Here is a 15,576-nt window from a genome sequence, read left to right on the forward strand (position 1 = left end):
TTTTTAAAAATTTGTTACCATAACTGAATAATTGAGGATTCATATATAGAGTGACATAAACTCTTAATGTAGGCATGAATGAATTTATGAATGAATGCAGTAAATGTTTGTAAACTAGAGAATTTTGAAATTGCTTAGAGAGTAAAGGTGAAATGGATCTTCCTTTTTTGGGCAGCTCAAACCTAGTCTATGGGGCTACTGGGGTTCTCCAAAGGTATGTAGTCATTTATTTGGTGGCTTCCAAAGAATTGTAGTATTGGAAAGCACCCAAAATTTATCTCAGCAGGTAATGAACCTTACTGTTTTATGGTGGTTTATTTTATACAGTAACCTATTATACTTAAACTAGAAGCCCGGTGCCCAAATTGGTGCACTAGTGGGGTCCCTTGGCCTGGCCTGTGGGGATCAGGTTGAAACTGGCTCTCCAACACCCTCCAAGGGGTCCTAGATTGTGAGAGGGTGCAGGCTAGGTCATGGGACCCCACCAGTGCATGATTGGGACGGGAGGGATGTGGAATGTTGGCCAGTCGGGGAGGGGAAGGATTACAGTTGGGCTCCACGACCAAACCCCAGCAGTAAGCGTTATAACCTACTGATTGGAGCATCTGCCCCTTGGTGGTCAATGCGCGTCACAGCAAGTGGTTGAGCGGCCTTAGCATATCATTAGCATAATATGCTTTGATTGGTTGAATGGCTGACCAGATGACCGGACACCTAGCATATTAGGTTTTTATTATATAGGATGAGTGTTGTTATTCTTTTAAGTTTATTTAACATAAATTTCCTATTTTATAGCCCATACATATTGAACATTATATAGTATATATATTTATAGTGTGTTTTATCTAATTATTACTGCCTTTTTCTGTGAATCATTTAATGAAGCTTGAGATGGAATTAAAAGCATGAATTTTAGTATTTTTTGGTCTTTCTTTACTGTTTGTAAGTAATTGAATTTGTAAAAGAAAGCCCAGTGTCTAATTAAGGTGCTTTTAAGTACTGCAGGATAGAAAGAATAGAGAATATTTAAGTGAGTAAAATCTCAACCTTTTCTATAGTTTGAATAGAATTTAAAAAGAAATCATTTAAACATTGTTTTGTAAGATGTGTCATTCTTGTCATCCTTGAAAGCTTAAGCTTTTTGTGTATTTTGTTTTATTTGCATTAAAATAAACACAGTAGCAAATTGCTTCAGGAATTGAGACAAGAAGGAGCTTGCTGTCTTGGCCTTCTTTGTGCTTCTCTGAGCTATGAGGCTGAGAAGATCTTCAAGTGGATTTTTAGCAAATTTAGCTCATCTGCAAAAGATGAAGTTAAACTCCTCTACTTATGTGCCACCTACAAAGCACTGGAGACTGTAGGAGAAAAGAAAGCCTTTTCATCTGTAATGCAGGTAAGATTGGGGATAGGGGGTGTTTAAGTGCTTGGAAAGAAAATTGTCTTTAATACATGTCCTATGGAGGGAGGCTTGAAAAAAGGAACCTTAGAATAGAGCTATCTACTGATAGTAAATGTGATATAAGTAAAATTTCTCTCTTTGAATTTGAGTAAAGGACACACATTAAAGATAGCCTTAAAATAAGTTAGCCCCCCCGCCTCTCTGCTTTGAATTTGTTTAGTACTAGAATTATTTGCAGATTTTAAAATAGGAACTTCGTGGAATAGGAGGGGCTTCTCATTTTTTGAGGGAGACAAAAACTGAACATCACAAGTCATACTAGGCTTTTTTTTAAGTTTGATAATATGTCAAATATTTTTATTCCAAGTAATATAAAGTAATTGTATAAATTGATTCTATTCTGGCTTTTTAAAGGATGCATTTTTTCCTTGATTCTAGAGATCATGAAAAAAGTTTTTGGAAAAGATAAAAAATTATCTGTAGTAGCATAACACCAAAAGGGCTTATCCTGTATAGTTAATTATTTATTTGTTTATTTGTTTATTATTGATTTCAGAGAGAGAGAAACATTAATGATGAGAGAGAATTATGGATCTGTTGCTTTCTGCACGTCCCACAATGGAGATCAAGCCCTCAACTTGGGCATGGACCCTGACTGGGAATCGAACTGTAACCTCCTGGTTCATAGGTCCACAGTCAACTACTGAGCTTTGCTGGCCAGGCTATCGTATATAGTTTTTATATTATGAACTTTTCCCATACATCCTTTACCTAGATTTGTCACTTATTAATATTTTGCTACATTTATTTGATTTTTATAATACCCATAATACTTTTTGCTGAATTATTGGAAAATAAATTACACATATCTTGATAATTTACCCCATAATGCTTTGACATGTATCTCCTAAAAATAAGGCTATTCTTGTATATTACAAAATGATAATGTTATTACATAATACAACCAATATTCAGATTTTTACAGTTACCTCTAAGGTGTCTTTTATATCTTATGTCTTACCCGACATAAGATTCAGGCATTGTGTTCAGTTTGTGCCTCTTTAATCTTTCTCAGAAAGTTCTCTGTACTTTTTTGTCCCCCTTATTTTATAGAATGATCTACTTTCTGGGCTTATCTGATTATTTCTTTCTGATTAGATTTAGTTTAGACAATTTGATCACCAATACTTCATAGAAAGTTTATACTTACTCTTGCATCACACCAGTAGGCACATAAGTTCAGGTTGTCTTCTCTGAGATGAAGAGTTTGATTTACCTGGTTGAGGTAACGACTACTACGGTAGGTCTTTCCATTGTGAAGGTTTATTTTTCCCCCTCTTTGTATTTAGTGATTAATCTGGGCATGACGTTATGAGACCTTCTGGCTATACTGTTTTTTAGTAATATTTCAATGATTTTTTTTTATATATATATATTGTTTAATTGATTTTCTACAGAGAGGAAGGGAGAGAGATAGAGAGCTAGAAACGTCCATGAGAGAGAAACATCGACCAGCTGCCTCTTGCACACCCCCTACCGGGGATGTGCCCGCAACCAAGGTACATGCCCTTGACCGGAATTGAATCCGGGAACTTTCAGTCCGCAGACCGACGCTCTATCACTGAGCCAAACCGGTTTCGGCAGTAATATTTCAATGATTTTTAGAACCCGTTCATATTCTGTCTATAGTTTATATAACATTGGCTGTTGAAAAATGTTTTTTAATTCTAGCATTTCTGTATTTTTAACACTTTTGTAAAGACAAGCTTTCATTTCTGGGGGGGGGGAAGTGGCTTTAAATAGCTGCAAAATATTCTATGAGTGGTATGACATATATTTATTTAAAAGAAATATGGAGTGGTAATATGAGCCTATAAGTCACTCAAGAGTTGGGGCCATGTTAATCTCTTGAAGTCATTCTAGTTTAAAACATATGTATTAATATTTTCAAGCATAAACTGTTCTATTTTTTTAATTACAATAGAAAGTAATTGTATTTTTTAAATGTTCCTAAGCACATATTAGTTTTTGTACTTGAAATTTAATCGCATCAATGAATTAAAGAGAGCACTTAGGAATAATGTAGACGTTACTTAGAAATAATTTTAACAGACATCAAAGAGAAGAAAACAGTATTTGTTTCCAGCCTAATATCTTAGTGGAATGAAATTTTTTTTTGAGCTAAAACTATAGAATTTATTTTCTTTGGTATTATAGTCAGATTTGGATACAGACACTATTAAATAATGAACCTAATTTGCTTGTTTTGTTGAATGTTCATGGTTTGCAATTTTTATTTTTTAGCTTGTAATGACCAGCCTGCAGTCCATTCTTGAAAATGTGGATACACCAGAATTACTTTGCAAATGTGTTAAGTGCATTCTTTTAGTAGCTCGATGCTACCCTCATATTTTCAGCACTAACTTTAGGGTGAGTACCCCAACTCCCTCTTTTCTGATGATAGATCAAGAGATTGATTGCATGTGCTGGGACCAGTTTGGCTCAGTGGATAGAGCGTCGGCCTGCGGACTGAAAGGTCCCAGGTTCGATTCTGGTCAAGGGCATGTACCTTGGTTGCGGGCACATCCCTAGTAGGGGGTGTGCAAGAGGGGGCTGATCAATGATTCTCTCTCATCGATGTTTCTAACTCTCTATCCCTCTCTTCCTCTCTGTGAAAAATCAATAAAATATATTTTTTAAAAAGATTGATTGCATATATAAAGACCTGGGAACTCAAGTAGAAAACAAAGCTTCTGATCCTTTGAGTATAATTAAGTGATGTTTAAGGATCCAGGATTGAATGGTGCAGCATTAATGTTTTATAAACACTATTTTCTGACACTCCCTTTTTCACTTTCAATGTCAAGTAGGTAGTCCTTTCTATAGTCACTTACTCTGAAATCACCTAAAAGTGGAATAGTAGTAAAACCTTAAATTTAATTTGCTCGTTTCCCTTCTCTGTTTCCATCCAGGATACAGTTGATATATTAGTTGGATGGCATATAGATCATACTCAGAAACCTTCGCTCACACAGCAGGTGTCTGGTAAGTGGTGCAGCATATACCAGTTATGTAATTGTTGTGGGAAGGAACACTGATCCCTCAAAGACCAGCTATTAATTGTTTCACAGATACAGTTCGGCTTTTATAAATGAACATTGTTTGTTAGCTAAATTTGGCTTTTCAAAAGGAAATTGTGTACTTTGTAGTAGGTAGGGAGAGTCCAAGATTACAGATTATAATGCTCTAGTAAGAAATTGAAAGGTCTTAACTAAGTCCTTTGTGACATGTGCTGGTAGAAGGGGGATGTAATAGTTGTAATATCCTGAAATATAGAATGGAAGGTCCTAGATATTTGTGACTTGTGTTTTTTTTTTTTTTTTAATTAAAACACACACAAATAAATGGATTTAGAAAATTGTCATAAATGATAAATTATTTTTTTGAGTTTGAATGACTAGCAAGACTCACTTAATACTTCAGCCGTTCTAAGTGCTACAGTTTTTCTTAGCTTATTTGGTGTAGTAAACTTGTGAAAATATTGTATGATGGTGAATCTGGTTCTGTGACATTTACTCTGGAGAAATCATTGCATACCTTTGGTGGCTAGCTGTGGTCCTAGAATAAGTAACCAGGCTGGTGGTTGGTAAGTTGTGGCATTTTCGTCTAAGCCATGTGTATAGTGACAATATGGTTATTAAATCTGCTTAAAAAAAAAAAAGGACATGAGATACACAATCTGGAGAACATTTATCTTTGCAGCATTTAAAAGATGTTGGTTAATCATGCTTAGAATGCTTAATATAGTAGTCCTGGTTTTGTGATATAGGTCATATTTTAAGAGTTGGCAAGTTGAAAACCAGATGTCTTTTAAAATAAGGCTCTCAAATATATTTTTTATTTGGATTTTTATTTTTCCACTTTCTTATATGATTCCCAGGGTGGTTGCAGAGTCTGGAGCCATTTTGGGTAGCTGATCTTGCTTTTTCTACTACTCTTCTTGGTCAGTTTCTAGAGGATATGGAGGCATATGCTGAGGTGAGTATAGAGAAAATTATTTCCTAAAATTTTGGTTAAAAACAAAACATTAACCAGTGTCACCCCAGTAAATTCAATAAAAAGGAAAAAAATAAATTGCTACCAAAACAAAACAATCTTTTTTTTTTTTTTTTTTTTTTTTTTATTTTTTTTTTTTTTTTTTTTCAGAGAGGAAGGGAGAGAGATAGAGAGTTAGAAACATCGATGAGAGAGAGTCATCGATCAGCTGCCTCCTGCACACCCCCTACTGGGGATATGCCTGCAACCAAGGTACATGCCCTTGACCGGAATCGAACCCGGGACCCTTCAGTCCCCAAGCCGACGCTCTATCCATTGAGCCAAACCGGTCCCGGCAAAACAAAACAATCTTTAAGTGCTATATTTTAAAATAAGTCAGACCATCTGACATTTGAACAGGAATCATAGAACCATTGCCAATATTTTATTTTTCTTAGATGAATTTTTTTTAAGTTACCAGCAGAATTACTGAAAAGACTAAAAGAAAAATTGTAGACTTAATTTTGCAAAGTTTGAAATAATGTTGGTAGCTTTCTGAAGATATTTTCTGTAGTTCATTCTTTCTGATTTTTTGTTAACTAAAAGAAACTTAAAAAGTAAGGTGAGGCCTGGCTTGTGTGGTTCATTTGATTGGAGCGTTGACCTGTGCACTGAAGGGTCGCCAATTTGATTCCCAGTTGAGCAAGTACCCGGGTTGGGGGTTCTCCTCTGGTGGGGGTGTGTATGAGAAACTGATTGATGTTTCTTTTTTTCTCTCTTCTCTAAAATCAGTAAAGACATATCTTCTGGTGAGGATTAAAAAAAAAAAAAAAAGTGAAATGAATTGTTGAAAAGTGTAAAAACCCTTAAAGACTTTCCTCTTACATGATTGGAGATCATGTTCATACTTTGGAGGACAAGACTTGATTTCTACCAACTGTTGTAGCTGCACAAGTGCATGTAGCAGTTTTAAGGGTGCTGCTGAAGTCTCTGTTACTGGTTCTTGGCTTTCCTGGCCCTACTGCTATGGCTTAAACCTGCCTTTGATTCTTTCTGGGTTTCTTCCCTACTCAGATCTATAATAATTCTTGTTTAGTGTTTAAGGCTTCCATTAAGATTTAGCTTCATATTTTTGTTATACCTTGGCTACTTCTAGCCAATAAGAATCACTACATTTTTTAAAAAATATTTTTTTTAATTGATTTCAGAGATGAAGGGAAGGAGCGAGAGATAGAAACATCAATGATGAGGGAGAATCATTGACTGGCTGCCTCCTGGGGGTCAAAGCCCTACACATGGGGTCAAGCCTGAAACCCAGGCTTATGCCCCAACCAGAAATTAAACAGATCTCCTAGTTCACACCTTGACACTCAACCACTGAGTCATGCTGGCCAGAAAAGAATTCATTACTTTTCATGCTACCAGTCTACTTGCCCGATTTCAGAGAAAAGCTAGGGAATATTTTATTTCCACATGTTTCTTTGCCCCCCATACCTCGAATGTCTTTCGTTCCTCTCCCACCTTTCAAGCTGATCTGCCTCTCTGAAGCCACTTATTCTAGTTTGTAGAGACTCTTCCCTTTGGTAGCCATAAAATCTAGTTCTCTTTCATTATGTGGTTCTATAATTATCAGTAGTGATATATTGCTTCTATTCCATTTTTTACTAATCTTTCCCTTTTGAGTATATCTTTTTTTGAGGATTTATTATTTTTTATTGTTTAAAGTATTACATGTAATAGTACATATATCTCCTTTTTCCCCCGTTGAGCTTCCCCCCGCCTCCTCTACCCCCGTCGCATGCCCTCATCCCACTCCCCACCCCCAGTGTCTTGTGTCCATTTGTTGTGCTTATATGCATTCATACAAGTCCTTTGGTTGATCTTTTTGAGTATATTTTATTTCTGCAACTAGATTATAAATCTGGAAACCAGATATTACACTTTTTTACCTCTTCTCCTCTCTCTTTTCCTCCTCTCTCTCCCCTCCTTTTCCCCTTCCGCCTTTCTCATGTGTGCATAATTTTAGTGTAGGGTACTTATTATTTATTTGAATATTTCGAATACTTGGAATGAGATTTTACCAAAAAATAATTTAGGAATGGCAACAATTTTTGGCTTCGTTTATACCAACATAAAACTATAGTATATATACTACAATTCATTTTTTCTCAATACCTATCTGAATTGGAACAGGGGTTATTTCCTTAATCTACTGAGGTTAATATTGGGTTATTTAATTAGAAGTAAATCTACTTTTACAACTAGATTCATGTTTCCTCTTCTCAAAGGCCAAAATACTTCTTTGTTTATAAAAATCTATTATAAAGTTATTTGAAGTGTCTTACTTAAATAAGAATGCTGTGAATTAACTTCTAGGACCTCAGCCATGTGGCCTCTGGGGAATCAGTGGATGAAGACATACCTCCCCCTTCAGTGTCACTACCAAAGCTGGCAGCTCTTCTCAGGGTATTTAGTACTGTGGTGAGGAGCATTGGGGAACGCTTCAGCCCAATTCGGGGTCCTCCAATTACTGAGGCATATGTAACAGATGTAAGTGTCTTAAGGAGTTCTAAGTATTATTCAAGAATAAAATTGTTTTGTATTGTAAATGCTTCTGATTACCTGGTATTCTATTATTAACCCTTTATTTGTTTAGCATGTATGTATTTGGCTACTTTCTTAAATAGCCAGGAAAGTTGGGAATTCTTCTATATTCTACACTACTCCTACTTCTTCCTTTCCCTCCATGAAAAAAAACAAAAGCTACTGTGAATTTTAAAATGTCCATGAACTTTTCTGTTAGGAGATCCTTCTTAATCCCATTTTTTCTTGATTTTGAATGTATATTACATTTCCCCCCCTTTTAATAAGTATTTTACTTTTAAATTATTGAGTCTCCTTTTAGTTTTCAATGTACTAAGAATAGCACACTATAGAGAAAGCCTCAAAAAATAATTTTCTGTGAGCATGACAGAATGAAACAACTTGATAGGCTGACATCAAAGGATATAAATATATAAGGACTTAAAAATGTGTAGAAATCTGAGGCAATTATAAGATTGCCACACTTCTGCAGCCCCCAATATCAGCTGCACTGTATTAATGTCTGGTGGGTGGGTCAGCATAATAGACGAGAGACATCATTATATTCTACTTGAATAGGAAGGGAGAATTGTGTGATACAGTAAAAAATTATAAATAATTAAAATTTTACTGTTGGGACAAAATTCTAGTTTTTATGAACATTACTTCTGTTGAATATATTGCTAGATAAAATAGGACCTTAATTATGTTTGTAATTCTTGGTAAGTTAATTGTGTATTTGAGCAGAAATGACTAATCTTGAAGATAATTAAAATCAGCATGTTGATAGTTTAAACCTGATCAAAATGGTTTAATGACTTTGTTTCTATGTAGCTATCTCAAAGAGGTTGTTTGATGACTGCTTCAATGTTGAAATATGTTAACTCATATAAAACAAAAGGCATAGTATTCTAGGATATTTATATATTAAGTATACTATTTTATGAAGGTCCTTTAGGCCTTTTTAACCTATACATAGGCTTTAAAAACTTATGTGTAGTAGTAGTTGTTGACTATTATAGAAATATTTTAGAGAGATCTTTGTGTCAATGTATTGTTTCCCCCCGCTTCCCCCCCAAAGTTATTCTTGTTAGAAATTTAGTATATTAATATTGATAACTATAGTGGGGGTTTTGATTGGAAACTACACAATTTTCATAATCCTCATATAGGTATTATATGCTATAAATGAGAATACTTTTCTTTCAAAAGAGACCATTAATACATGAACTTTCATAAGCTAAAGGTGATTCAAATGTTTAGTTTTAAGAGTCTCTAGGAGTTCTATGTGTTGGTATTGATTGTGCAAAGCCCAGATGCTAAATTATAAAAAGTTACTCTCATGGCAGGTTATTCCAATGCTGTTAATACCGTTACTGTTCTAAATTCTGGTGTGTTTCATGATTATAAAGATTCTGAACTTAAGCCATTTAGTGATATTGGGCACATAGGAAGCCGGTAGAATGGAAATAGAGGATGGCAAATTCCATTTCCTGTCACAGTAGTACTTTAGAATTTTGGGGGCAAGATCATTTTTGTGTATTATATTAAAGATGCCTTTATTATTATTATTCAGTCTCTGAGAACTAGACTATTAAGAGACTACTGACAAGACAGGCAGTTAATTTTCAGTTGAAACTGCATTAAATAGAAAATATTTTTTTGCTCTGTGGAAGCATGTGAATTTTTTTAAAAAGCTGCTTGTTTTCCCCATTGCAGGTTCTATACAGAGTAATGAGATGTGTGACGGCTGCAAATCAAGTGTTTTTTTCTGAGGCTGTGTTGACAGCTGCTAATGAGTGTGTTGGTGTTTTGCTCGGCAGCTTGGATCCTAGCATGACTATACATTGTGACATGGTCATTACATATGGATTAGATCAACTGGAGAATTGCCAGACTTGTGGCACAGATTATATCATCTCAGTCTTGAATTTACTCACATTGGTATGTGAATTCTTTTTTGTTGCTTTTTAATATGTTGGTGTATTCAGGCCCCAAAATTTAAATTGATATGGTTGTTTGGGGGCTTTTTTGAGTACATTAGTCTTATTTATATAATCTAGTTTGCTTTTGCCCCTAGTATCTATTTACTTTTGGTGTTTGATGGCTCATCTCAGTATAGATATATTCCTTTTTTTTTTTTTTAAATGAAACATCATCCTTCACATGAAACTGTCTAATAACTTGATAAATACTGTATAAGAGAAGGTATTTGATAGTTTTTTTGAAAGACCTTGGTATGTTTTGTTTCCCATATGAAACTTTTATAGTTTTAATTGTTAACCATAAATATTCCCCCTCAATCTTTTATTATTAATAGTATCATGAATTTCTACATACTTAATATTACTCATTTTCTTTCATTAAAAGCACATGGCTCATCTAGTTTCATCTAGGCCTTTGACTTGCCCTTCCTCCTTGCTATTCCTCACATCCCCAATTGAATTATTTTAAAAGCAAATTCTAGATAATACTCTGCTGAACATGTTTACCACAACTACACTTCCCTTTGTTGGTGTAAAAAAGAAGTTTTATGGTAAATTGAAATTTAAAATATAGAATATATATCCTTGGTTGGTATGGCTCAGTTGGTTGAGCATTGGTCCATGAACCGAGAGGTCACTGGTTCGACTCATGGTCATGGCATAGGTCTGGGTTGTGGCCTCAGTTCCCAGTAGGGGGACATGCAGGAGACAGCTCATTAATGTTTCTCCCTCTTTCTTCCTTTATTCCTCCCTCTCTTCCTCTCTCAAATTCATTTAAAAATATATTTTTAATGTATAGGATTGGCTGGCTGGTGTTGCTCAGTGCTTGAGCATTAAGTTATGAACCAGGAAGTCATTCTTTGATTCCTGGTCAGGGCATATGCCCTGGTTGTGGGCTCAATCCCCCAATAGCGGGTGTGCAGGAGGCAGCTGATCAGTGATTCTCTCATAGATGTTTCTATCTCTCCCTCTCCCTTCCTCACTGAAATCAATAAAAACTATATTTAAAAAATGTATAGCATAGATAGATATCCTATCTAATAAAAGAGCAATATGCAAGATGGCTGTCTCTATGTGGTCACAAGATGGCCAGCAGGGGAGGGTAGTTGGGAAGCACCAGGCCTGCAAGGGAGGCAGTTGGGGGTGATCAACCCTGCAGGGGAGGGTAGTTAGGGATGACCAGGCTGGCAGAGGAGGGAAGTTGGAGGCAAACAGGCTGGCAGGGGAGCAGTTAGACATCAATCAGGCTGGTATGGGAGTGGTTAGGTGGTGATCAGGCTGGCAGGCAGTTAGTGGCAGGCAAGAGAGCAGTTGGGATCTAGCAGTCCTGGATTGTGAGAGGGCAGTCCCTTGAGGGGTCCCAGATTGGAGAGGGTGTAGGCTGGGCTGAGGGACACCCCTCCCCTGTGCATGAATTTCATGCACCAGGCCTCTAGTAAATATATGATATAGTATTTTGGTGTGTGTGGGTTTTGTGTTTTTTTTTTTTTTAATAAATGGACTATTTTTCAGAGCAGTTTTGGTTTACAGAAAATTTACTAACTAAATTTTATAGTTTACTTTAGGATTCACTCTGTACATTCTGAGTGTATTGACAAATGTATAGTGCCATATATTTACCATTATAATATATAGAATAGTTTTACTGCTCTAAAAAATCCCATGTGCTCCACCTACTTCTCTCTTCCTGCCTCTTAAGACCCCGACAACCACTGACATTTTTACTTTCTCCAGGGTTTTGTCTTCTACAGAGTGTTGTAATTGGAAACATACAGTATGTAACTTTTTCAGATTGGCTTCTTTCATTTAACAGTATGCATTTAAGGTTCCTCAATATCATTTTGTGACTTGATAGCTTATTTCTTTTTATTTTATTCACTTAGATTGTTGAACAGATAAATACAAAACTACCATCATCATTTGTAGAAAAACTGTTTATACCATCATCCAAACTACTGTTTTTACGTTATCATAAAGAAAAAGAGGTAAGTAATACATTCATGATTACTCTTTTTTAATTTAGGTCATTGAAGAGTTTGGTTAATCTTGTTTATAGACTATATAAATGAAATGATAAATACTTGATTTAGAAGATAGTGATTATAATGATTGTTTTAACTTGGTATTTATAGATTACAGTCCTATATACCTTGATGAATGATTGCCAGATATTCTTTTTAGACGAGATCGGGCGCGTTCAGGGTGGTATGACCGTAGACCAGATATTCTTTTTAGATTTTTATTAGTTTTTATTAAATTTGTTGAGAACTATTGTGTATATTATACATAAAACTTCATTATTAGTTTCTCAACTGACTCCATATCTAAACCACTATAGACTTGATAAGTAGATGTAGTGAGATCAATCTTAATGAATTCTGTTTGTATATGTATTTTGACATTGGCTGTTGTGGGTTTTTTTTTGTTTTGTTTTGTTTTAATGTCCTTTTAAGAAATTTTATATGGCCAGTTTTAATTTAGAATTTCCTTTCTTCATAATAAAAACTTATTACAAAGAAACCTACCAAAGTGTGTAGTTTCCCAAAAGATTGGGTTTTTGAACTTAAGATCTTTAGTGTTCTCTACAGTAAATTTATCAATCTTAAATTGATTTGCTTCATCACCATGTGTGGATAGTAATTTATTTTCTATATGATTATAGAAGACTTTTCCCATTGAATTGTTACTTTCCTGAATTCTCTTTTTCAGGTTGTTGCTGCAGCCCATGCTGTTTATCAAGCAGTGCTCAGCCTGAAGAATATTCCTGTTCTGGAGACTGCGTATAAATTAATTTTGGGAGAAATGACTTGTGCTCTAAACAATTTGCTACATAGTCTTCAACTTCCTGATGCCTGTTCTGAAATAAAGCATGAGGCTTTTAAGAGTCATGTATTCAATGTAGACAATGCAAAATTTGTAGTTATATTTGACCTCAGTGCTCTGACTACAATCGGAAATGCCAAAAATTCACTAATTGGGGTGAGTCTCTACTTGTAATCACTTTATTTAAATTGAACTCTCTTCTCATTCCATATTTATGAATTTCATGTACCGTCATGTCAGTGCATCTACAGAATCCCTATGGAACAAATGGCCATATTTAGGACATGCCTGAATAATTTAAATTAACAGGAATATTTTCTTGCCATTATGTTTAGCTCTCTTTCCTTTCTTTCCTTGACAACTCCTGATAAGATGTCTAAATACTTGTTTTATTTTTAGAAAACCTTTTTATGAATTTCTCCCATTTACTTTTAACATATTTATAGAAAAGTTATCAACATTTTCCACAGCTCAAATTTATATATTTCTTTTGTGTGTAGCATCTTCCTCCCCTAGTACTTTTCTTATTCTCTTTACTAAAATCAGTGCTTACATATGGTCTCATTTTTTGACTGCAGACTTTTTAAGAATATTCATATATTATTTCTTTAGAGAAAGAATAACATTTTTTTTCCCTTTAAGTAATGTGAAGCGACCCTGTTTTTTCTTTGTAATTATTGCTACGGTTTATATATTTTTCTTAGTGGACCTTGCAGGATTGAAAAACATTATCTTATATAATAACCCTGTATAATAAAGAGGTAATATGCAAATTGACCATCACTCCAACACACAGGATGGCCAGCAGGGGAGGGCAGTTGGGAGGGATCAGGCCTGCAGGTGAGGACAGTTAGGAGTGACTGGGCCAGCAGAGGAGGGCAGTTGGAGGTTACCAGGCCCACAGGGGAAGGCAGTTAGGGGTGACCAGGTGGCAGGGGAGTGGTTAGGGGGTGATCAGGATGGTAGGCAGAAGTGGTTAGGGGCAATTAGGCAGGTAGTCAGGTGAGCGGTTGGGAGTCAGCCATCCTGGATTGTGAGAGGCGAGAGGGTGCAGACTGGGCTGAGGAACACACACACACACACACACACACACACACACACACACACACCCTATACCAGGCCTCTAGTTTCTAATAAAGAGTAATTGCATGTAACTAAGATTATGCTTTCTAAGAGAATGGAGGGGAAAATCAAGATTTGGATGTTTAAACTTGCATGTTGTTCATATTGTTAGATCAGATTGCCTCATCTCTATCCCTCCATAGCTATTCCTCCCCTCACTGCTAGTTATGGCTTATGTTGGAAGGCTGCAGTAGACTCTTCCCTTCTTTACACTTTGAAAAATTGATCGTTATGTAATTCATATTGTATACAGATTTGAGGAGGTTTATGCCCTGCTCTCTGGGAACAAGGAGAAGAGGATAGAGTAGTCAGGTGGAATGGAGCATTTTAGCATGTAAAACACTAAGGATGGCTATGTTTTTTTCTCAGTGGATAGGGCATTTTGCTATTTGCAACATATGAAAAATTGAGGAAATCCAAAATATTACGCTAAAGGGTACAGAGGGCTTTTTTTTAAGGCCAGGATCAGTAAACTACAGCCCATGGACCAATTGTTTTCTCTTTGAAAAAAGAAAAAGAAAAAATTATTGAAGTATAATTTACATACCATACAATTCCCTTTTAAAATTACAAGTCAATGCATTATAGTATATTTACAGAATGCAACTATCACCAATCACCTGTTTTTGTAAAGAAAGTTCTATTGAAACACAGCCACTCATTTGTTTTGTCTATGTATGTCTTACTGCATTGGCAGAAAAGGGTTGGACATTGCAATAGAAGCGTCATATGGCCCCCAGAATCTTAAGATATTTACTCTCTTATCTTAACAAAAGGTGTTTGCTAACCTCTTCTTCAGTGTACTAAATTGTTTCCAAATTTACATGTCATTTCAATTTTATAATATATAGAGACATATTTACTTTGGTATACATATTGGAGAAGTCAAACACTTTGTTTTGTACATCATCAGATGTGGGCGCTGTCTCCAACTGTCTTTGCACTCCTGAGTAAGAATCTGATGATTGTGCACGATGACCTGGCTGTTCACTTCCCTGCCATTCAGTATGCAGTGCTTTACACTTTGTATTCTCATTGTACCAGGTACTGTATGTACAAATATTTCTTAAGAAGAAAAAATACTTAAAGGGCTAAATAGGCCCTTTAAAGTATAGTTTGTTTTTTTAAAAAAGTGTTGATTTAACTAAAGATGATCCAAACTTTGTCTTCCAGGCACGATCACTTTATATCTAGTAGTCTTAGTTCATCATCCCCGTCTTTGTTTGATGGAGCCGTGATTAGTACTGTAACTACAGCTACAAAAAAACATTTCTCAATTATATTAAATCTCCTGGGAATATTGCTTAAGAAAGATAATCTTAACCAGGACACAAGGTAACTGAGTAATATTTAATGTTAATAATTCCTAACTTTTTAAAAATATATATATTTTTTTATCAACTTCAGAGAGGAAAGGAGAGGGGGAGAGAGAGAGAAACATCAATGATGACAGAGAATCATTGATGGGTTGCCTCCTGCACGCTCCTTACTGGGGATTGAGCCTGCAACCTGGGCATGTGCCCTGACCGGGAATCGAACCCAGGACCCTTCAGTCTGCAGGCTGATGCTTTATCCACTTGAGCCAAACTGGGGAGAGCACTTTTTATTAATTTGACTTCATGGTTTGAG

At 35.6% G+C, this 15,576-nt stretch overlaps 1 protein-coding gene across 9 annotated transcripts in view; it reads left to right on the forward strand.

Annotated features, from left to right (window-relative positions):
• SMG1 (SMG1 nonsense mediated mRNA decay associated PI3K related kinase) overlaps positions 1-15,576 on the forward strand; it is a 138,508-nt gene that overhangs the window by 68,021 nt on the left and 54,911 nt on the right. For 6 of the 9 annotated variants that reach the window (XM_045571258.1, XM_045571259.1, XM_036411045.2 and 3 more), the window contains 10 exons: positions 1,180-1,393; positions 3,704-3,829; positions 4,372-4,444; positions 5,340-5,437; positions 7,811-7,984; positions 9,737-9,961; positions 11,886-11,987; positions 12,712-12,981; positions 14,861-14,991; positions 15,121-15,282. In XM_045571258.1, the coding sequence (XP_045427214.1) occupies positions 1,180-1,393; positions 3,704-3,829; positions 4,372-4,444; positions 5,340-5,437; positions 7,811-7,984; positions 9,737-9,961; positions 11,886-11,987; positions 12,712-12,981; positions 14,861-14,991; positions 15,121-15,282 (1,575 nt within the window). Of the gene's footprint in view, positions 1-1,179; positions 1,394-3,703; positions 3,830-4,371; positions 4,445-5,339; positions 5,438-7,810; positions 7,985-9,736; positions 9,962-11,885; positions 11,988-12,711; positions 12,982-14,648; positions 14,724-14,860; positions 14,992-15,120; positions 15,283-15,576 lie in introns of those variants that run through there. The other 3 variants (XM_036411044.2, XM_036411043.2, XM_036411046.2) reach the window with 3 other exon arrangements.

The sequence above is a fragment of the Pipistrellus kuhlii genome, unplaced genomic scaffold (genome assembly GCF_014108245.1).
Source record: "Pipistrellus kuhlii isolate mPipKuh1 unplaced genomic scaffold, mPipKuh1.p scaffold_m20_p_4, whole genome shotgun sequence".
In the NCBI taxonomy this organism is placed as follows: Eukaryota; Metazoa; Chordata; class Mammalia; order Chiroptera; family Vespertilionidae; genus Pipistrellus; species Pipistrellus kuhlii.